Here is a 23,749-nt window from a genome sequence, read left to right on the forward strand (position 1 = left end):
GGCGAGAGCTGACGAGTGCTGCGACTGATCGCCTGACGGCGTTCTCGAGTGCGGCCGGGTAAGCAACTATCCATCTCTGCTTACCATGCTTGTGAATTTAGGCTATATCGAGGCAATACGCACAGTATGCACATATGCCAATTAGAGACTGACCAGCTGCAGTCCTAAAAACATCAATGGGAAAATCCAAACAAACAACACTAAGTAAATTTCAAATATTCTATAGATTTATAAATTTTTATTCCCTACACTGCATTCAAGAACACCACTTATTTTAACAGCTTCCAGTCAATAATATGTACACAAAATAATTTACTTGTATCTTCTTAATCCTACTGTCTGATCATTTAGCATCACATTTTTTAACGTTTACTGATTACTTTATTCTGCGGTACTTGAGGAGCTTAGGAACCAACAGTAAAGATCGTTTATTAACTTCACGTTTTTTAGCACACTCGACAGTCTGAAAATAAATAAATCCCAATGATCCAATAATATTAGATGGTGTATATTGCTCTTCCCATGTTTCCAAATATTACAATAAAAACGTGTTACAAATGGATTCTCGCTATATCCTAAAGAAAAACGAATGGATGGTGACTGCTACGAATTACTTATGGACTGTTATATATATATATATATATATATATAATTCTTATTGTATACCTATTGGGTAACTAGATTATATATATTTATATTTCTCTATTATAAACTTTCATTTGACCTATTGGCAACCATTGTGCGATCTACTGTTCTTAGGTTATTCTCAATTTATTAGTTACAGTCTCTCACGCTTACAACCACTTATGGCTTGATTCTATATGATTGTTATTTTTTATTTTATAGTATGATGCGATCCGATTCGCTTCCATAGATTTCTGGAATAAATGGTTCATATAATGTAAGCTGAGATTGTGTTCTGGACTCAAACGGGTAGAGCTAGGCAGAAAGGACCAATAAAGAATCAAAGTTGACTCTAGACTGATCACGTTGGTTGACTTGTCATTGGTCGTATAAGTCGGTATTCTAACTGGCAATCTTATCACGTGATAATTGACAGTGCAAAAAGACATCACAATTCTGAAAACAGTCTTTGTAGTGTTGTGCAGATGTGGTCTACCAAGGATAGCTAGATTTACTGAATCCTTAGTCGTACGGAAATTTCAGGTTCCTGTGTTTCAGCAAAAATAGTCTGTACTTTCATTAAGCTTACCTTGGTAATGTTGATTCAGTTTTTAACATCAAGGACAGTGTGGTTGATATTTCATTTTGGTAACCTACTCAATTCACAGTTATATAGATTTTCTAATGACTGTTAAAGGAATTTAAGGTTTATATCTCTTACTTTAATCTTAGATGACAATGTTAAATTAATGCAAGCATTTTGAACATTGGAGACTTATTTAACAATATAAATTGTACTGTAATAATTTTACAAACGGTAGATCAGAACAAAAATTTTTTTTAAATATCAGTAAGAAGGATTGAAAACTAAAGTTCACAGAGGAAGTAAGTAGATATCACTTAATTTTCTAATTAAATATCATTCCAGCAAGTAAATAAGTCATCTAGAAGTTGAGACAATGTCGCATGTACAATTGAACAAGCTTTATTCTTCCATAATCTTGAATTCGGTGAAATAGTTTTGATAAATTCAGCTAATTCATTTGATTCTTGAGTATCTTCTGGTAAGATTTGTTGATCTATTAGTGAGAATTTATCGTCACTTTCTATTTGAACTTCATCCAATGGTTTGGTTTGTGTAAGATTCTGTAGAAAAAATATAGGATTTAAGAAGATAAATGGATATTTTAATTGAAGAGCATTGAAACAAACAAGTATCTATCAATAAAAAAATATTTGAAAATGACTGGAAATATTTAACATACGTTTTAAATACTTCGTGTTGTTTAAATGAGGGTTAAAAGTATCGGTGCATGATATCTTTTGAAAATACTTAGATTTGCAAAATAGATTGATAAGATAGTGAAGAATTAGCCTTGAGAGTTAGGTCTTAATGGATGACAAAGTCCTATCATTTAATCGTCTATTGGATAAATGACATTTTATCGTGCCTTTAAATACACCTAACACTTCATATGGACGTATCTCACTTTACTAGAGAAAAGAATTTTTTTTTTAATATCTAATTATTTAGAGGCTTACCAGGATAATTAGGTTTTGTGAACATTTATTGGTCGACCAGATTGTATCGTTACAAATCACTTATTGATTAGCAATCTATTCGATATTTTAAAAATATAAGCATGGGCATAATCATAACGCATCCACTACTATCCAGCAATCAGTCAGTCCGTCAGTCAAAATTAACATAGAATCTGTGACAATTGTGTATCATTCCAAACTGGCCCTACCACATGAGCATGACAGGATTAAATTAACAAGATGACGAGAGAGTTAAAATAACAGTATCATCAATGATTGTAAAAAAGACTACTGTTTGAGGATACCATTCGACAGGAAGGAGTGAATTAAAGAAATAAAATGTCAAAAATAATGTTCAGGTTTCAGATCTAGGAGAATATAGGGAGTGAATGGATCTAAAAATAGAATCTCCAACAACCTATTGTGGTTATTAGATTGACTCTGACTAGATAGTCTGCAATAACCAACACAGGACAGCTTAACAGTCTATGACTCCATGTACTGATGATAGGTCTTGGTTTAAATCCTCTGATTTTCTTCCAGACTTCTACTACTCCAGGCAACATTATAAAGTGACCTTTAAGAAAATCATTATTACTTGAGTCTTTCATTCGACTTCAAATAATATATACTAGAAGTTCAGCCCCTAAACTGCAGGTTCGATCAATGGCTAATCAAAGAGTACATTTACCACTTCTGTGTCACTAGGTTAACTAAGAAAAATATTTTTCAAAGAAAAATCTGTGTTAAAAATGAAGAAATTCTTTAAACCATTTCAATGTCATAATTAGTTGTCATTAGTTGATTTCGGACAGCCATTGGCAAAGAGTACCAACCAGTAAAAAATCTAGGTTTAAGGCTTCGTGTTGATTGCTCTCAATCAGTTAAAATGATAACGATAAACATTTCTTGTACTCGTAACTAAATAACCACTTACTCTTGTTACCGCAGATACAGCTGTTCTATCATTTGTTTGATTTACAATTTTACCACCTCTCTGTGCTAAATAGAAACAAAGAATAATTAAAAGGTGCATTAAATCATTTTGTTGTGCTTAAGAGAGTGGTTTAAAGTACTATTGTAAAAGAAATGAATTTGACTAACGTCATACGTAACTATCACAGATTTCATATCAGCTAATGAATGTAATGTAAAACACCTTTATCAAACATGAAACACAAATTCAAATTTATGTTACTGGATTAGGTAGTTTAAAAGAAAACATTCAATGTACTTGGGGGTCATTTTTGATTTTGACTAAACTCGTTATCAACTAATTTTTTCTGATTTTTTCTTTAATCTGTTTTGATTAATGACTGTTAATTTATGGTGTGAAAATTCTGCTTAGTGAGAAAACATTTTCAATTTGTAGTGGCTTTTCTTCGTTAATCAATTACCTTTGTAACCGTTATCATATAAATCTCAACGGTGTTTGAAATCAGAATGCAATAAGACGCGGCAACTACAGTGTATAAGCAAATAGCCCACGTTGCAAAGCTATAAGCAAATTGAAATCAGAGAGGCGAATGTGTGTGCGCGAGCAAATATAGATGCGAATTTATAATCAGATCGAATCAACGTAATATTTCATACCTATTTAAATACAATAATAGATGTTTGAAAGATAAATGTTTTCGAAGCATCTATCATTGTATAAATAATATTTTTCTACGAATTACTTAGTATTTTACCAGTATGAGTTCCTAAATATTTATTGCCCAGGTTTGACTTGGCAATTCCAAGGAAGTTGAACATTGGTTGGATTGTTATTAGTAAAAATAATATATTTGTAGTATTATATAGTTGAAATCATGAGTTAATTGAAGCTAGACCACCATGGAAAACCTGAAAGCACTAGACGGCCAACTCGTCCTATTATGGGACTAACTCCTCAGCAGTGTGCACCCACGATTCCGCCTCGCTAGATTAGAACCCAGGACCTATCAGTTTCGCATGCGAGCGCCTAAACACTAGACTACTGAGCCTGTATCCAACGATGTTAATTTCTAACTTCAACCAATCCACGAAATTGAACAACCATTCACCAATGTCTTCAGTGAGTTGATATCTCTCAACAGACATGGTTGAACTCCACTGGTCATTGCTTCTCAGTGGTTAAGCGCTCGCGCGAGAGACTGATAGGTCCGGGGTTGGAATCTCGTGAGGTGGGATCGTGGATGCGCACTGCTGAGGAGTCATACAATAAGACGAGTTGGCCGTCCAGTGCTTTCAGGTTTTCCATGGTGGTCTAGCTTCAATTGACTGATGAGTTCAACTATATAAAATTATTAAAATCTTCACAAAACCCCCTTCTGATATTTGTAATATATCAATGAATAGAAAACTAAATTTTTGATTATTATACCAGTTTGTTTATAATTTATTCAGTTATTCAGAAATAAATTAGTTAAATTTCATATAGTTATTATGACTTACATTTTATTGGACTATTAGTAAGTTCTGGAAGTCCATGGAGCCACCGGAGATTTGAACACAAATCAAAGAGCTTTGCAAAAGTTTGAGACAAAAGTGTGTAGCTAGAAATAGAGAAGTCAGATAATATAATGACTAGACAACGTTTACCCGAACTAAGTGGCATATTAGCTCAATGCATGTAAGAAAATTCTGGTCATATATTAACCTGTTATGATGTATATAGTGTTACGAGGTAAATAAGTATTTTGTTATTCTACACTAAAAAAACTGTATTTTAATTCCAAGCTCGGTAGAACCCTGTCAAAGCGGAGTGGAAAAATTAATCTATATGACTGCTTCTATGAAAAGCTGAATACGTATTCATAACGTCCTGTAGATGACTTACTTTTTAATAATCTGAAACCAAATATTATGTACAGCTCTTATTATGTTGATTATATTAATTACTAAAATGAATATTTCTTTTAACAAATCTCGGAAACATTGTAAGCTTAACAGAATCTATCGTTTGAGTACAGTGTAAGCTACCATTTTGTGAGAAATTAAAATACCTTGTTCGTTGAGAATCACAAGTGAAGAATATCTTCAACATTGAAAAACTCCCTGATTTCTAGGAGACTTGTTATTCAAAATAAATTGTTACAATTAACTTGATCATTAATAATGATTCATTGAAGACATTCTAAACTGCTGTTAATGGATAATTTGTAAGCGGTAGTAGGAATATTCAAGCTGTCCACAACAGTGAAGTTATTAATAGTTTTTAAGATTTACGGTTACGTCATTATTATTTCGATCAGAGCTGGTTTGTCGAAATTATAATCTATTCAGCTAATAGACCCAAATGTCTTATAAATACCTTAGCGACGAAATTGACGCTTGAATTCAGCTTTAATGTATTGAAAATACATCTATGTCCATTAAATTACGAATAAAATACTTCAATTGAAAAATAACACATCTATGAAAACCACTAGAAATTACGCTGACGTTACGGGATAAAAGTAAAACTTAATATCCTTTATCACCTGGTGTACACAGTGTACCAGTCAAAATTCGATGAAACTAATTGAGATGAGTTCGAACATGTAAAAGCTGAAAATTATGTTTGGCCTTCATCCATCTCATGTATAAAACCATTCAGTATATTCTTTTATTATTATTCATTTGGTGCACATAGATAAATATATGCTTATTAAGTGAAACAAATCAATATAAGTTCCTGAACGTACTGAGGATGAAATTCACTTCCTACCAATCACTTTTAAGAGAATTAACCTTCCTTCTGGAGTTGACAAATAATAATGACGTTAAATTCAGCCAAAATCCATGGTCAGAAAGTCATTTAAAAGCTTAACTAAAGATCACCATTTTAAGAGAGATTCATTTAAAAATATTCTAACAACTATTGTTTCTCAAAAATATAAAATTTTTGTAACGTACCCAATTCTATAACGTTCCACAGATGTATTTGTAAAACTTGTTTTTGAAGGAAATACCAGCTGATCAACGGATTGAAAAAATTTGTTAAATTCTTCTTCCCTTTTAGCTGCAGCATTTGCTTTGGTCATATCAGGTGCGTATTTGTAAATCATCTATAATCAAAATGTATATAGGATTTTAGAATAAATAAACATAGATACTGGAGAAGATTTGTAGCTCAGGTGGGTGATCTTGAAGGAGTTTTGTTCTCTGAGCTGGATGGTTCGGTCCTGGAGCTTTCATCGTCCTTCTGAACGACACCATCCACGACCAAACCATCCAGCTCAGAGAACAAAATTCCATCAAAAAACATAGATAATAGAAAATTTCATATTCGAAAAAAACTTAAATGTAAGTTTTATCGGATATTACATTGAAGTTGTACCAACTATAAGCTTACGCTTCAGTGAATGTTGGTTGATGTGTGAAGATATGAAAGAATATGGTTCTCATTCAATGAAAATCGATTAACTTCTGTTGTCGTACATCCTCAGTCTCATATGTGTTTAAAGTAGTGTGGAATAAGTCGATGGTGTAGAAGTGAAACCATAGTTTTAATAGCCTCAAGGTATTAAAATATTTGTTCATTATCATGTTTTGTTATTTCACTACATTTTATGTTTTTTAAGTTATCTTTCTTCGAATGTTTAAAGGGTACACTTCACTTGATAGACGATTTACTAACTTCCACATTAGAATAATGCGTCGATAGCAAACGGCATCAAAATTTTGTTATAATACTTTAATAATTTCGGACATTTCTGCATTAACTTTATTTTGTTAGTCTTTTGAAATTAGTTGACTTCAGGTATAACCTAACATATTAAAGTGTTGGTTTTTGTAAAGTTTGGTGGATAACTATGAAAGCAAATGGTTTATATATTAAGTTTAAAATTTCATTCCGTACCACAAGGAATCAACTAGAGTTCTGGAAAATGGCATATTTATTACTAATAAAACATCTCGTTGAACGTACTTTTATAATATAAATAGTTCTTGTCAAAGTACATTGGTTTCCGTTAAGATACACGAATCAAAGGTAGTTCAATATGAGAATGGGAAATCAACAGTAGATTTCAAGACGGTGGTACACATAGGAACCCAGAATCTCGACTATACAAATAGTACACAGGGCCATACTAAGCATTCTTTGAGGACAACAAGGCTAGCTTTTCAACCAGAATACTATTTATAATATGGAAGTTGCTGTGAATGCAAGTTAATTGTGGAATATACTGATGTTTCCTCAAATTCAGCTCGTTTTAGTAATTAAGCCTTTAGATTTATTTATTTATACTCTACATCTACGTTTATTTTCACTTTTTATCATTATTTTCAATTTATTTATCAACTCCCCATGGCTAATAGTTTCCTGTCTGTCGGTGGTATTTTTGGCAGTAACTAAGTTTCATAGGAATTTTATTTTGTAATAACTGAAATTGTACCAAAAAAACACAACAGGTTTCAGGTTAACATCAGAAAAATATACGGCGGATTTTTCAAATGTTCATTCGAATTCAGACTCACTTTTCTTAGTTCAGTTATTGAATATTTCCAATTATCAGTGTTGGATAGAATTGTTTCATAATCATTTCCAAGAAATTTAACTTCTCTCTCTTTTATCTCTTTATAAAATTGTTTCAATTTTTGAACCACATGATGTTTATAGTAAAACTGCACAAAATAAACAAATGTTGAACATGGATTATTCTATTTGGACATAACAATGAAATAGTGTTGTACTTGCTGCAAAACTTTTAGATCTGGTGTTCAACCCCTTTAGTGAACTCACGAGTGAGTAGTGTTTTAGTTCTCTAAAAACCAAAAATATTTGACTATCTAATACTACCTAATTTCATGTGGTTTTTTCACTAATATCGGCTAATCATGAAATATATCTTCAGAGATCGGTATTTTTATAAGGGTATAGGATGGAGCTGAAGAAGAAATTAGGAAAAGACAATGGAAGTGGATAGGACATACATTACAGAAATCACTAAACTGAATCACGAGGTAAGCGCTAACATGGAGTCTTTAAGGAAAATGTAAAAGAAGAAGACCAGGTAACATTGTGTCGGGAAGTGGAAGCAGACATCAAAAAGATCAATAGCAACGGGAAACAACTGGAATGAATTGCCCAGGACAGAGTTCGATCGAGAATGTTGGTGGTCGGTCCACGCTACTCCACGACGGGTAACAAACGTAAGTAAGTACATAGAAGAAAACTGAGCGTTTGATTGGTTTAACACTATCTTCTTTTATTCTATGATGACCGAAACCAGTTTTTGGTTTTTCATTTTAATGTTCTGAGCACTATACAAAGATATCTCTACTGGTGATATCTTAATTTAGCGAAAAACCACAAAATTCCCATTTTGGATTCTGATTAGGTCATTTCTACGCTGCACTTTTACCATTTATCCTGAGTTTAAATTCTGAGTAAGTCAACAAAGTAAGGCAGAGACTATACAATTTTAGATCATTATTTATTGAAGTATAAACATATGTTACAAATCAAACTGTCGATAGCTGACAAGCTGATATTCCGTACTGATCAATATCTGCATGTCAAAGTACTATGTTTGAAGCGATCACGAGTTCACCTAGTCTGCGAACGGAACAAAGACTTGTGACCAAAGACCAATAAGCCAGCTATTCTGATGAGTTCCAGCCCCGCTAACTAGAATGAGAAGACGAAGTCCGAACGGGAAATAAATATATTCCGCAAGTAGCCAGAAGCACAAATTAAACGTATATATACAACATAAAACTGTCCTTGAGAAGCGTTACAAAATAGCATACTAAAAGATACAACGGACCAATAGCGTTTAAGATTTTCCCAAGTAGGAAATACGACATGAAGGTAAAAAGAACGATTTTGGAGCGAAAACAAAGAAATTCAAATTTTCAAAATAAAATTACAAGTGAGTTCTGGGGATCTAACATTCCCAACATAAAGAATCTACTGTATCGCGTTGTACTGGTAACGCAAGTTTTCCTCCTATTCAGGCGTAAGTAATAGGATGGATCCAGTTATATTGTCAAATAACTCAATGAGAAGTAAGAGCTAGTTTATTTTGGTAAATTGACTTTGAATTTACTTCTCATGCTTCACTGTAACTACCTATAGAAGCTAGGTAGTGATTCTCTCCACGTCTCTGAACACGATGTATTTTAGTTCCGTAAAGACCAAGATAACTAACAACATCCTCACTAAATATCAAACTACTTAACTCAAGTTTTCCACCATATATATGTGAGTGAATTTAAAACGAACAACTTATATAGAAAGCAGCTTTATTAAGTGAAATGATGTGCCTAAAACCTCGTACCATTTCAAGCGAATCTAATGAAGATCAGTCAAGCACTGATTATATAAGAAAGTGTTTACGGTTTGATTTTATACTAAAATGAATAAAAAGTTGCGTTTTTAAAGCTGTCTCATCAGTTTTAATTTATAATAGAGTACATGATACAGGGCTAATATGGCCTTAGAGGAACAGAACATGGAAATTCTCAGAAAGTCAAAGCGAATGTAATAGTATTGTTTCTTGGTTTAACAAATATATGGATATTTGTCGAAATAAAGCAAGCTTACATTCGGATTAGTTAACGTGAATATTGCCTCTTCTGTATTCGGTTCAAGGATGGGACTTGGTGGACGTTCTTCAGGTTGAATATTCATGATTAAATTTTGTAGCATTTGATATACCATTCGATAGTTAGCTTCCTGCTCTAACTAAAGAAATAGAATTATTCAGTTATTTCTTCAATTTTGTTTAATTATTTCAAGAATAGAATTTTGTTGTTGAAGGCTACGATAATAACCTAGGCGATAACTTTAGTGCAGCTCTCAAATAAAATATTAATATTGATGTGGCATTCAATAATACTAACCGCTCATAATATGTACGCTTAAAAATCCTTCCTCCGTACTTTTATATTTATTTTTGGGAAATAAATAAATTACCAAGCTAGACCACCACTGAAAACATGGAAGCAATGCGGAATCGTGTGTGTGTACTGGTCATAGAGTCCAATTCATGTCGGATGTGAGACAGTTATCCACCTCAGGATGAAGGGTCGTGCAAAATCATGGATCGATTGAAATTAGACATTAACACTGTTGGATGCCGGTTCAGTAGTCAAGAGTTTGAGCGTTCGCGTTCGAAACCGAAGCTCCTGGGTTCTAGTCCAGCGTGTTGGATCATGGGTATGCGCTGCTAAGGAGTCCCATGCTAGGACAAAAATGCCATCCAGTGCTTTCAGGTTTTTAATGGTGGTCTAGCTTAGATAGACTCGTGATATCAGATGTGAAAATGCTGCAATCTCCCCAATTCCCCATACCGATAATAATAAATTAGTTCTAATGATTCGAGACTAAAATGATGAATCAAGCACACTTTAAGTGAACAAAGACTACAGGTAAAATAATTTTTTGAAATAGGGATTCATTTAAAATCATACTAACACTTGAAAAAAATGTAGGAGCATAAGTGGAGTAAGTCCCATTGTGTGGTGATTAATTTAACCTAACATAGTCAGGTAAAATGATAGCTTTATTATGAAAATTTTTTGAAGAGATCATCATGGCTCTATATCAATACGTATAAGTATAATTTACAACAACGAAATAATACTCATCGAGTAGTTCCGTTACGTAATAATTATAAGATGACCCAATAGGGGAAATTAGAAAATTGTTTAAATATTTTGAGGGTAGGGTTTAATCGAAATTCAACTAAAAGCTCACTCCTATACCGATGGCCAAGGTAGCGAGAGTGGCTATATAAACTTCTTTTGGGTACAAAGATTTGGATTTTAATAGCTTCAGCAATGTGCAAAAGACGAACTCGTGAACCATGCGGTAAATTTGATGGAATATGGTGTATAATCTTAAAAACTTTACTCAAGTCAATTTGATGACCTGTGTCTAACAAGTGAACAAGAATATAATTCATAATAACTCTTGCCTATCCTTTGTTCGATCAAGACGGATGGTGATCTGATAAGCAATAAAATCTAGTTTCAGGTAGCGGAATATTAGTGAATAAAGACGATACATCTTATGATATCATGAAGTTATTTTTGACCCATAGATTTTCTATATTACCAACAAATTCAAAGGAATCCGTGACATTATGCTTAACGATTTCCTTGTTCAATAGTTTGAAAATTTTCACTAACCATAATGCTATCGTATGACAGGCTGAATTATTTATATCTAAAACGGGTAAAAGGGGCAAGCCACTTTTATGTACTTTTTGGCTTTGGTCTCATTGTTCCTGTAAGTCTCAACATTTCGAACACGTCCGAATTAAAAACTCGCTGTTTAATCTGTTTCAATGAGTCTATTAGTTGCTTTACAATCCTCTTTCTTCCAATTACTCAACACTGTTTTGTAATCATCGTGTCAATTTATAATTATTAAGTAACGGAACTACTCGATGAGTATTATTTCGTTGTTGTAAATTATACTTAAATATATTAGTATAGAGCCGTGATGAATAACTAATTTGATGGAAATTTCTTTTCTCAATTAGTTCTCTTTACCAAATGTCAAAATGGGAATTTTTACTTCAATTTGGTTTGTAATTTTTCTTCTATCTACATATACGTGTATATTGATTAACGAACCGAAAATGTTATATGCTGGTAGTGGTTTATATCTGGTTTTATCAAATGTTTTCAATGGTATTCTCACCAGTGCTGGTTTAAAACAGTACTTTCGTATCTATAAGTTTGTAAGTCTATGATTAGTTTCATTTCAACATATCTTGTCTCATTTTCACCACAAACCATGAAGTATGTAATGATGAACAAATGAAATCAGTAGCTCTTACTTGAATAAAGATATCTTTTGCCAGAAAAGAACAAAATTGATGATATTCTGGCCATACAGAAATAGCATGGAAATGTACGCAGATTGGCAACATTCCTTGAAAGACTGGAGTTGTATCAAAACGCCAAACCTCTTTATAAATTCCTTCATGATGAGATTTTAGAGTGATTGGCAAGTGAACAATGTCACCTGGTTGTATTATTCCTATGAATTTAGTAAATAAAAAAACTTAAGGTGAAAATTGAAATTTTAGATACGCATGGATTAGAAAAACCACTTAGCTGAAGTGGAAACATATAACTACTGATGAATAATATTTCATTAGGTTGTAATTCTGATAATGACGAAAGATAAGATGACTAACAATTAGAATAAAGCTTGTACAGTGAATGGGAACGTAAGTGTTCTGTTATGGTAAGGGGGTTGAAACTCATTTTTGAATGCTTGAAATCCAGATATCTCTTTTTATTCAACTTCTTAAAACAGAAGAAGCTCTTACCAACCACGAAATGTAACCCGATCTGGGTGTACAAAAGAAGCACTTCTAATCCTTATTTCTACCATGGCCTTAAACTGTTAGTGGTATTATTATTTTATTTTTATTTCATCGATTTCTCATTTGAAAATATTCCTCTTTCCTTAATTATTTCTCATATTCTTCGTACAGGATGCACATATGCCAATATGAGACCGATCAATTACAGTCCTAAACATCAATTGGCAGATTCAAACAACCGTCTACACCGCATAATCTAGCACTAGAATCATTCTATAAATCATCATATTGTTTCATTCTCTTCACGTAAGATTTAAAATATCATATATATATATATATATATATATATATATATATGCTATTATATAGCCCTATAATAAATTCATTGAAACGACATCCCCTCGCTTAACGTCGTGATCTTATAAAAACCTGATCAACCAATAAACTCAATATCAGTATACAACGCTAGTTCATAAACCAGCTGGTTCCAGGTGACTGTACACAGTAGACAACTAGTAAGTGAACATTTAAAAGGTTCCCTATTTCCTGCCATAGTCATTGAAAGATGATTAAGAAACACTGTAAAAGTACTGATTCAGTTATAAAACTGAAAGTTTATTGAACAGATGTATTTTTGCGAAATGGATTATCGAAAGATGAATAATCTCGTTATAAAATAGTCTCGGTGTTTCATGAACGATAACCGTTAAGAATTGAACAAAATATTTGTTCTATTGAAAGTCAAACGAAGAAGCTTGTAAATGTGAGATTTTCTATTAATTTATGATTGTATCTCAGAAGTATTTCTATCCAAGATATTAATAAAATTTTTATCTATTTTTTTTTACAAAGATAACTACTTACCTGGTTTAGAGTCAAAATAAAACACGTTATTATCTTTGTCATCCAATTCAAAATGATTTTTCCGGGGAATACGCTGAAATTAATGTGATAGAGTAATCTTAACTGAGCTAAATTCAAATTTTAATGCGTTTTAATGTACATGAATAGCGAATGATATTAATTTAATGTTATTAATTTAATTTTCCATTTATCTATATTGATAAACTTAAATTCGACCTGTAGGCTAATTGTTGATGAATCATAAATCCTATATCATTATTATTTCACATAATTTTATGGTTGGATTCATGAGTCAATTAAAGCTAGAGCACCATGGAAAACCTAGAAGCACTAGACGGCCAACTCATCCTATTGTGCGACACTTCAGCAGTGCACATCCACGATCCCGCCTCGCTAGATTCGAACCCAGGACCTGTTAGTCCCGCACGTGAGTACCTAACCTTTAGACCACTGAGCCGGCATTTAATGATGTTAATTTCTAACTTCAACCGATCCAAGAAATTGAGCAACCGTCCACCATTGTCTTCAGTTGAACTCCACTGGTCACTGCTTCTCAGTAGAACTCCAGGAAATACCTCTTAAAGCCAGTCACTAGTGAGCATGTGATTATTATCAAAAGGGGTTTTGTGGAGATTTTAGAAGCTTTGTAGTTGAATTCATGAGTCAATTGAGGCTAGACCACCATGGAAAACTATAAATTGGACTATTCTTCTATGGTTTCGGTTCAAACTTGGCTTATTATGATGTTGTGTACTTGGTTATTATGTATTTTTGTAGAGTACAAGAGTGAAAATCGATTCATTATTCAAAAGATTTTCGATATATTGTCTACAGTGTTCGAAATTAATTCAGCAATGAACAAATTTATTGTCTGTGTATTCATTTTTGAACGAGACTCAGTATGTGGGAGATTCATATGTTGAAACCCACGGAGGTAAAATATTATGTGAGCCTGGTTAAAAGTTAATTAATAAGATAATTAATCACAAGTAAACGAATCAAAAGAATTCTATTTGTACTGAAGACCGTTTACCACTAATTTCGAAACATAAACGGAGTTATTTTTTCCAGTTATTAGTGGTAACGAATAAGAAATTCCATTAAAAAGCTAAAGTATAATATGTTGAAATACTTTTTCATACTGTTCACAGCAAATCATCTATAATAATAATGCTAATTATCATACAATCAATGAATATCTGGACTTACAGTCCATTCATATGATATAAGAACGTTTCCATTATTAAACAATTCAATGTATTCTGTTTGCAATATCGGAGATTCATTCTAAAATGACAATTAATATATCAATAATAAAAGCAAATTCCATAATTTTCAATAATATTACCATATTAATGTGTTCCGTCGTGATAAAAATCGAAATCATGAAGTTTTGAAGGTTACGCAACATGTATTATAGCTTAACATACAGGTTACATTTTATAAAATTCTGTATTAGTTTAAGTATGTGATACAATTTTAGCATAATGGGATATTTGTAGCTCAGGTAGATACTATTTTTAAATGTTGTGGTTACTATGTTTTTATCAATTATTCTGATCTTTCTCATAATATACAATATTAGTCACCCACCTGAAGATAATTGTCTAAAGAGGACTAATTAAAAATATTATAATTTTCCAGCTTAATAGTTATGTAATACTATACAAAAAAAGTAGTTGATGATCTATCCCATAAACAGAATGAAGAACTTCATTGATATTTACATGCATCTATCAGATATATCAAAATCAAACCAAATTCATTTAGTATTGTTAATATTATAAAATAATTTATTGAAAAGAAGCATTTAACCTATGAAAAATAAATAACTTGGTATACATTCAATAACTTGAAAGGTTTTAAATTGATAGTTTGGAGACTTAGTATTGAAAACGTATGAAAATGATTAAAATTTGGAGTTATTACTACAAATGAGGCATTAAGTAGTCATTGAATAACGTAGATAAACATTAAACGTTTTATTATTCGTTAGATAACGTTAATAAAGTTGATGTATATTAACTTTATACTACTGTAGTGTGGTCTACTTACATCCACATAAGTAGTATATGGTGATGGTGAGACATAGAATGTATTTTGGCAGAAGATCGATAAGGAAAGAACAGGAATGAAGCGCAATCGGTACGAAAATGTACGAACAATGAAATCAGAGAAGACGGACTGATATTTGCAGAAGAAACAGTCAAGATTGAGACAATTGATTGAAAGTTTGCAAATTAACTTTATACTGTATGGTTATCAGAATTTAGTGAGATAGTCTGTAATTTGTGCTGAAATACATACGGTTGTCCCCAACTGGTGTTTTGTTCACTACACTACTTGAATGGATTACAGTTAGTTTGTACTTACGTTATATGCAACAAATAATATGAGCACTAGGATGAAAACGATTCAAGGTTAGTAATTTATTCATAATACAGATATTTTTGCAATATTTCAGTTTTATTTACTATATATTAGTTGGTAAAATCTTTAAAAAAGAATACTCAGATAAACATTACATTGACTGGGATGTATGAAGTCCAAAAAATGTCTATGTCATTTAAGTTCGAGCTAAAAAAATAGTGACAAGCACTTTGTATGAATTTTCACCGTGGAAATTATAAATAGTATACTTCTAGTCCGGAACTACAATCTCTTTACTTTTACTTCTGATGAAAGAAAAATATTGTATGATACTGTTATATCCCGAAGAGAATTATGAATGATAACTTTTGAGAACTATTTATGGACCAATATGATACATATATTTTTATTGTATAATTGTTAAATAACTGAACTATTCATATTCGTGTTGCTCTTATCATAAGCTTTATTTTGATCTATCAATTATTATTATACGATTCACCATTCTTGAGTTATATCCAGTCTATTAATTACTGTCTCCGACATATGGCTAAATCTTCTACAAATGTTATTTTCTATTTTATCGTACAATGTGGTCTCTAGTTGGTTTGTATATAAACTCAGTATGTCTGAAATACATGATTCATATTGCAAAGTCTGTTATTGGTGTTCTGGACTTAAGAGACAAGGCTAGGTGGGAATCAAGGGTCGATAAATATTCTAGACTGCTCGTACGGATTTTATATGTCGTTAGTCCGATCAATAATTCACTGTACTCTAACTGGCAGCATCGTCACGTCATATATTAATAGGTCCACAAACCCACAAGCTATAACAGATATTGAAAAGTATACAAAATTAATAAACTTACTTCAAAATTTAAATGAATATCTATACCCAATCGTGGTGATGAATTTGAAGAAATCGTTTGCCAGTTTAAATGATAACCATTCAAATATAAAGATGGTTCATTGACATAAGATTCATTAATTTTCGAATTCGATTGTAGATTTGTAGGCTTCTCAGATTCTAATAACTGTGAAACTTCTGATGTAGTATTTTCATTTAGTTTTTTACTATTGTTTTGAACATCAGGAGATTCACTTTATGATTATTATTTATTTGAATTAAAGTTATTAAAAAAGAAAGGAATTATAAGTTCAGTTGTATATCACTAATTAAATAAAATACTGAATATAATATAATATAACATCCAGCTGACGAGTCCCGAACAGGGAGAAACGCGCGTCCTGGATCCCAGTGCTAGCCACCATCCATCTTTACTGAATATAATAATTGAACAAATTATAGCATGATAATAAAATAATGATATTTTGTTTTATAGATTGATATCTTAATGAATAGAAACTTGGATTATTAACGTTTCATGATTCAATGTAAGATATTTCTTCAGAGTAAAATAAAAAAATAAGCTAACTTATGTTAATTAAATTCGATGATTTATTTATTTACTTCAAAGAAGTGATTTACATTAAGCCAAGAAACATTAGAAACATAACCTTTTTTGTTTTTACTCATTAGACTATCATAAGAATTTTATAGTTGAATTCATGAGTCAATTAAAGCTAGATCACCATAGAAAACCTGGAAGCACTGGATGACCGTTTCGTCCAATTATGGGACTCCTCAGTAGTGTGCATCCACGATCCCGCTTCGCGAGATTCGAACTCAGGACCTATCAGTCTCGCGTGCGAGCTCTTAACCTCTAGACCACTGGGCCGGCATCCAACGGTGTCTAACTTCAACCGATCATAAAAATACCGCTTTTTAATATGAACGTTCTACTCAGTCATTAATTTATTTGTAACTGACAAGTCCACTCTTAGTATTGAAACTTACAGCATAGTTGTAATATAAAATTAAATCCTCCTTTTTAAAACTGAATTTTGTTGTATATAAATGAATTTAAGGTAAACCTTCTAATTCATTTCGTCATACAGATATCTTACACAAATACGAGATTACAAGATTTTCTAACTAGATGTATTTTCAAGAATATAAGCATCTTTTCAAGAAATCAATATGTAATATCTACGGATTCTAAATATTTGAAATTCAAGAGGATGAGCATATTGAAAGCATAGAAGATTATAGTAAGATGTTGATAGGATCTAGGGATTTAAAATTTCTTTTTATAATAGTTTTAGAATATGAAGATTGGTTCTTTACAGTTCTTATGATTTTTACGAATATTCAGTTGATGTATCAGTTAGTTACTCAAATGAGGTTAATGTAAAGAATTCAAATCTTTGTACAGACTCATTTCATTGGTTTCACTGGATTGGTTTTTCTAAAAAATTTAAAATCTAAAATGTGAATTATAATAGGATGTATCCGTGTGAAATCCACTTTAATACAATATTTGTTCATAAAACTCAATTAACATCCAAATAATCAACAATAATTAGATACCAATAATCAGCTCATTTAAATTATATAATATATCAATCTATTCTTTATTCTCATTAAAAATTTATAAAGAAGAAATCTAAGCCACTTAATGTCAACTTAGTAACTGAAAGAATAAGCACATGTCACGAGACCTGTAGGTCCTGGATCTGACTATAGATATAAAGTTATGGATGCACTCTGCAACGGAATCTCATACAAGGACAAGACTGTTTACCCACAACAACAATATTATAACGTACAACTACTTACTTTGTTTGATTTTTTAAAACTTTCTGACCAGTTATCGCTAACTCATCCATTATTGGTTCATGTGGCACCATTTGATTTAATAAGTCAGATAATTCTTGAGTTCTGTCCATCAAATAAGTGTTTTGGCATTTGATTCCAGTTATACATTCTTTTGAAGCATCATTGTTATTGCATTCCGATGAGATAATGCCTATTTATAAGACAAGTAAGTATATTATGAATTAAGTTAGTAAAGTGTGGTTGGAAGACAAATTTAAAAGTCAGAACTCGACACGTGAGTTACATTCATTTGATTTATATATTTTGATAGAGAGCAGACTAAATCTATAAACGATACCCAGTAGCTTATTAAATCTGTAACACATTATGCATTCAGTTATATTTGGATTCATTTAAACACTTTGAATTGATGAGGAAAATTTGCAGCTTAGGTGGATGATTTTTGTGGAGCTCAGTATTCCGACATAGATGGTTTAATTGCGAAGAACTCAATACCAACATCTTTACATTTTGTTCACAAAATTTAATTTAACTTCCTAAACTTCTAATAACTTCCATTATTGCATTATATTATTGATAAAAAAGATAACTGAATAGAAAACCGGTGAAATACAAATGACCAACCTTTTTCTATCTCAATAACTTTAGGGCATTTGATAAACTCAATTGGTTTATATATACCTTTTTCTTTCATTGTCATTGTTGTACTAGGAAATAATTGGGAAGAAGAAACAATATAAAAAAAAGCAGACACTATAACTTTTTGATAAAAATCCGTCTATTATATATAGTAAATGGAAGCAAATATTAAAATTATAAGGAAAGTATACTAACGGCGTTATAAAATTGTTTATCTGTCCATCTTTCTCTCTCAGTGGTTAAAATTTGTTTGGAGAAGACTCTTAATTTATGTTACGTGTTGGTTTGCAACTGTCAAGAAAGTATACCTCTAACCTTGAGAAAGCTAATACTGCCTAGGGGATTCGAACTCACGTTGTCCAACTTCACACTCTGAGACTTTACTACTGAGTTTTTGAGAAGCAGTTGGCCTTCTGTAAGATTGAGATGTACACAAGTGATTGATCATGGAATGGTGATCGCTATCATAGTTTTCTTGTCCTTTAGATGCTTATTGAGATCTATCGATCACGTTATTCGGTGAACAATATTCTAAGTAACTCGTTATCTTGTACCCTGTGTTGAGATACCTGGTAGTTAAAGGTAGTCTACAGGAAGTTCATCTTGGACTGGAACTTCTTAGAAATGGACTGCCATTCCCATCTTTAAGGACAAGTGATTTCTGCGAATACTTGACCATGGATTGTTAAATATGCACAATGTAGAATGGATCAATCATTAGTTATTTGTTCCATAAATGTGTAGCTATTAGAATTTCTCTCATTTACTCATATCCTTTTTGAGGATTTAGGAAGTTTCCTTCATATTGTTTTTCATTTCCTTTGTTCCTTTAGCTTCAGAATTCGAGTATTGTATATTACAGCTGTTGTTGCTAGTCTTTCAACTCAAAACATAAGATACTATAGGAATTCCTGTTATTTAATATACATTGAGTATTTTGATAGGTTTCTATACGTATACACTTGGTGATAAATCAGTGACCAGCTACAAATAAATACAGTGGGCATTGAAAAACACGTTTTGTATGAAATCTAATGATAACACTAAGGCATACAGAGCATCATCAATGAACAAGGAGGATCTGATGCAGAAGTAAAGGCAAGGACTAACAAAGTAAGGACAGTATTCCTACAGTTGAAGAACATGTGGAACTCGAAACATTTGTCAGTCAACACCAAGGTTGGAACCTTCAATACGAACATCAGGACAGTTCTACTCTATGCAGCTGAAACCTGAAGAACTACCACATTCATCGTCAAAAGAGTACAGGTATTCATAAATAATTATCTACACAAGATATTCTATGTTCATTGACTGGATACCATTAGTAACAGTCTACTGTGGGAGAGAACGAGCTCACTTCCAACTGAGGAGGAAATTAGTAGAGGGCACTAGAGCTGAATAGGAAATACATTATGGAAACCATCAAATTTCATCACGAGGCAAACCACAACTCATAATCCTGAAGGGGAACGGAGAAGAGGAAGACCAAAGAATGCACTGCGTCGGGAATTAGAAGCAGTCATCAAAAGGATGAATAGCAACTAGGAAGAACTGTAAAGCATTGTCCAGAACAGAGTCGGATGGAGAATGCTGTTGTCCAGCCTATGCTCCTCCACGAGGGCTAATGGGCCTAAGTAGGTAAGTATTACAGAGTAAATTACTTACCCCTTAGTTGGAAGTTACTACAGAGTGTTTGAAATGCAGATTCTCTCATCATTAAAACACCTATTTTCATAGATAAGATGACTTGATATTTCACTGAAATTATCTGATTTCAAGGAAGTAATGGGTGATTTTTTCACATAATTTTACGAATTTCAAGAAAATTAAACAACAAGTCTTATTTTCTTATTGTTGTAAACAAACCTAAACACTTCACTTCTACCCGAAGTTTGTGCTGATGATGTCGTTCAGAAGGACGATGAAAGCTCCACTTCCAAACCATCCAGCTCAGAGAGCAAAACTCCATCAAAAACAAACCTAAACAGTAATTAAAGTTATAATTTTAAGTTGAAGAACATAAACAATATATCCAGATATCAAATCTGCTGATAAATATATTGCACAAACATTTATACTCATACCACAAATCGCTAGATTCAGCATTTCTAATATATTCTGGTTGATTCCAAAATTCGCTCATATATCTTCCTAATTAAAGATAGAAAGAAGAATTGGGATTATATTTAACAAAGGAATCCTATTGTAAATATGATGGAAATTTGTCAATATTCATTTAAGTGATCGTAAGCGTAACTCGTATGAATCAAATCCTTTTATGTGAAGAAATTATTAGAAAAACTATAGACAATGGAATGCGAAAACGTATTCTGATCAAGCGTATAAGTGCTGGGACATTAGATATTATTATAACACTGATATAACGTTTAGTTTCCCAGGACGAATGATAGAGTTTTCATAACGATATAATTGTCATGTTATAGTAACAGACAAGTAGACAGTTTGAAAAGGCATAAAATAACAATTAAGTCAAAAACTAGACAAAACACACTGGAGCAGTGAATTAGTGCTATGCAAGGATGAAACGTTGGACGTATGGCTTTCTCACGGAGAAGTCGAACTTGAATTGACGAATTTCCAACGCCTCAGCTGTGCAATAATTTTGGGGTTCGACGTTTCTCGGATTTATTTCTTTTTACTGTATAGGTCATCTAAAACGATGATTTCTATGGAGCACGGTCTTCAGAATTGAAAAGAAAAATTTTTTGTTTGAATTTTTTAAATTTTTATTGAGTGACACAATTGGTCACTTTAATTATACACAATTGTCTATCCTCATTAATTAACCTGTCACACCTTACTATTATCGGACGTATTCTTCAATAAGTTATAAACAACCACGTATAAGTTATTAAAGTAGTCAGTTAACTACTCTAATGGTTAGCAATCAATAATGATGTTTAACAGTTAAATTGTTTCAATGATTGGGTTGACGAAATTTCTATTTATTCTTCGTACTATCTAACCACTGATCAAAAACGTTCTACATAAATTCTATCACAATCCTCAATATTCTACATCAGATTTTTTGACAGTTGAGACATTAATGCGATTAGTTTATAAATATAACACATTCCTATGTAACAAAAAAGAAAAATATAATGGGAGAGAATATTTCAAAAAGTATGTATGGTCATCTTGTTACACTTCCCGACTGCAAATAAGAAAATTTACCAAAACAAAGTAATAATATAAGATGATTAGGATGTATTATATACCTAAACAGAAAACCCAGAACAGTAACAGTTAAGCATTCGACGATGTAAAGAAAATGTATGATGAACATGGTATAGGTTCAAGTTTAATATAAATCACTTTAAGTAACACATCCAGCAAATATATTCTGTGCAAGTCCAAAACTTCATCTATCAACTTAATATCTTTCTCGAGAGTCCTTTCCAGCGACTCACTCAGTTGTCCCACCAGACATAAAAAGATACTTAGGAGACATATTCGTTTAATGAAAAACACTACAGACTTATTGCATCACTAATTTTGAATTTGTATCTTATAGTTTTAGATATGAACAGAGAGGATTCCTTATGCAGGCTATTCGTTTATTCAAATATCATAATGACAACATAGACTAAATGAGTTAATAAACTCTTCTTAAACATTTCAGTTTGATATTTTTCTTTTGACTGTCTTCAAAAAATTTTCATCGAAACATTGCTATGTGTCAGTCCAACTTTTATCATGATGATGTCTTGAGACACAAGAGCTGCAGAAGAAGTAACAGTAACAAAAACGCTCTGATTATGTCATTTATCATCATCAACAACGTACAGCATGATACAGGTATTTGTTGACTCAAGTTTCAGATCATGAGTAGGTAAAGGTAAGCACTACCATTTTTATATTTTAAAATAGCTTTTTGTCATGAACTGATGCTAGTTGGAGAATAAGTGAAAACCAGCAAACATTGAACAAATACTCTAACCTAACTTGATATTCAGGTATGCATACCCATGACTCCATATGAAAGTGGATTTTTAATTTTGAAGTTCTGCGGTGAACATGATTTTTTAAACTATTATAATATTTTCAACTTCATTTATTATGAAAGTTACAGCGGTTACCATCTTATGTTTATTTTGAATGGTTAATAGTTTAACTCACTTCCTTTTCCATTATTGACCAGTGGAATTAGACGATCTATTTTCTCTCTAGTTAGTTGTATTTCATAAAAATTTTCTCCAGAATTCATTATTAAATCATTAGATTTTCTTTTCATTAAATCTATGAAAAAATAAAAAATAAGCCCAATTGAATAATTGTAAGCAAAGATGGATAGTGGCTAGCAGTGGAATCGAGGACGCGCGTTTCGTCCTATTTGGGACTCGTCAGCTGGATGTGCCTGCATCTCAGAGTTGATGTTCACCCTGGGACTCGAATCCAGTACCTTTTTGCTTCAAACGCCATCGCGTTATCCACTCAGCTACTGAGTCCTGATAGCCAATAATCCATTTTTGCTTGTGGATTATATGAAGGTTATTTAACTATAATTTTAACGGGCTATAGCCCGCTAAGATAATAAACGAAGGAATATTATGAATTTACTATTAAAACCTCAACTAACAGTTTCAAAATTACTATTCTACTTATTTCCTCATTACTGGAACTGCTTCTCAATTGGTGTTTTAATCGTGAATTGGTTATTACATAATTATATACTACAGAAATATATTGTGGTTATTGCTTGATCATCAATGTAGATTATTTAGAGAAAACTTGGAGAAAAACCTCTT

At 32.1% G+C, this 23,749-nt stretch overlaps 2 protein-coding genes across 2 annotated transcripts; both read right to left on the reverse strand.

Annotated features, from left to right (window-relative positions):
- Nucleotides 1-1,536: 1,536 nt before the first annotated feature.
- Nucleotides 1,537-23,235, reverse strand: Smp_181190 (hypothetical protein; the record flags this gene model as incomplete). The annotated part of the gene is made up of 9 exons (XM_018794950.1): nt 1,537-1,770; nt 3,104-3,163; nt 9,683-9,823; nt 11,928-12,130; nt 13,287-13,359; nt 14,496-14,573; nt 16,528-16,759; nt 18,339-18,528; nt 23,121-23,235. 9 exons carry the CDS (start codon nt 23,233-23,235, stop codon nt 1,537-1,539), a joined length of 1,326 nt encoding a protein of 441 aa, XP_018649311.1.
- Smp_188170 (hypothetical protein) lies at nt 6,018-6,197 on the reverse strand (the record flags this gene model as incomplete). Its single annotated transcript, XM_018794951.1, has 1 exon — nt 6,018-6,197. The coding sequence occupies one exon, from the start codon at nt 6,195-6,197 to the stop codon at nt 6,018-6,020; it is 180 nt and encodes a 59-aa protein (XP_018649312.1).
- Nucleotides 23,236-23,749: the final 514 nt, after the last annotated feature.

The sequence above is a fragment of the Schistosoma mansoni genome, chromosome 1 (assembly GCF_000237925.1).
Source record: "Schistosoma mansoni strain Puerto Rico chromosome 1, complete genome".
Lineage (NCBI taxonomy): Eukaryota > Metazoa > Platyhelminthes > Trematoda > Strigeidida > Schistosomatidae > Schistosoma > Schistosoma mansoni.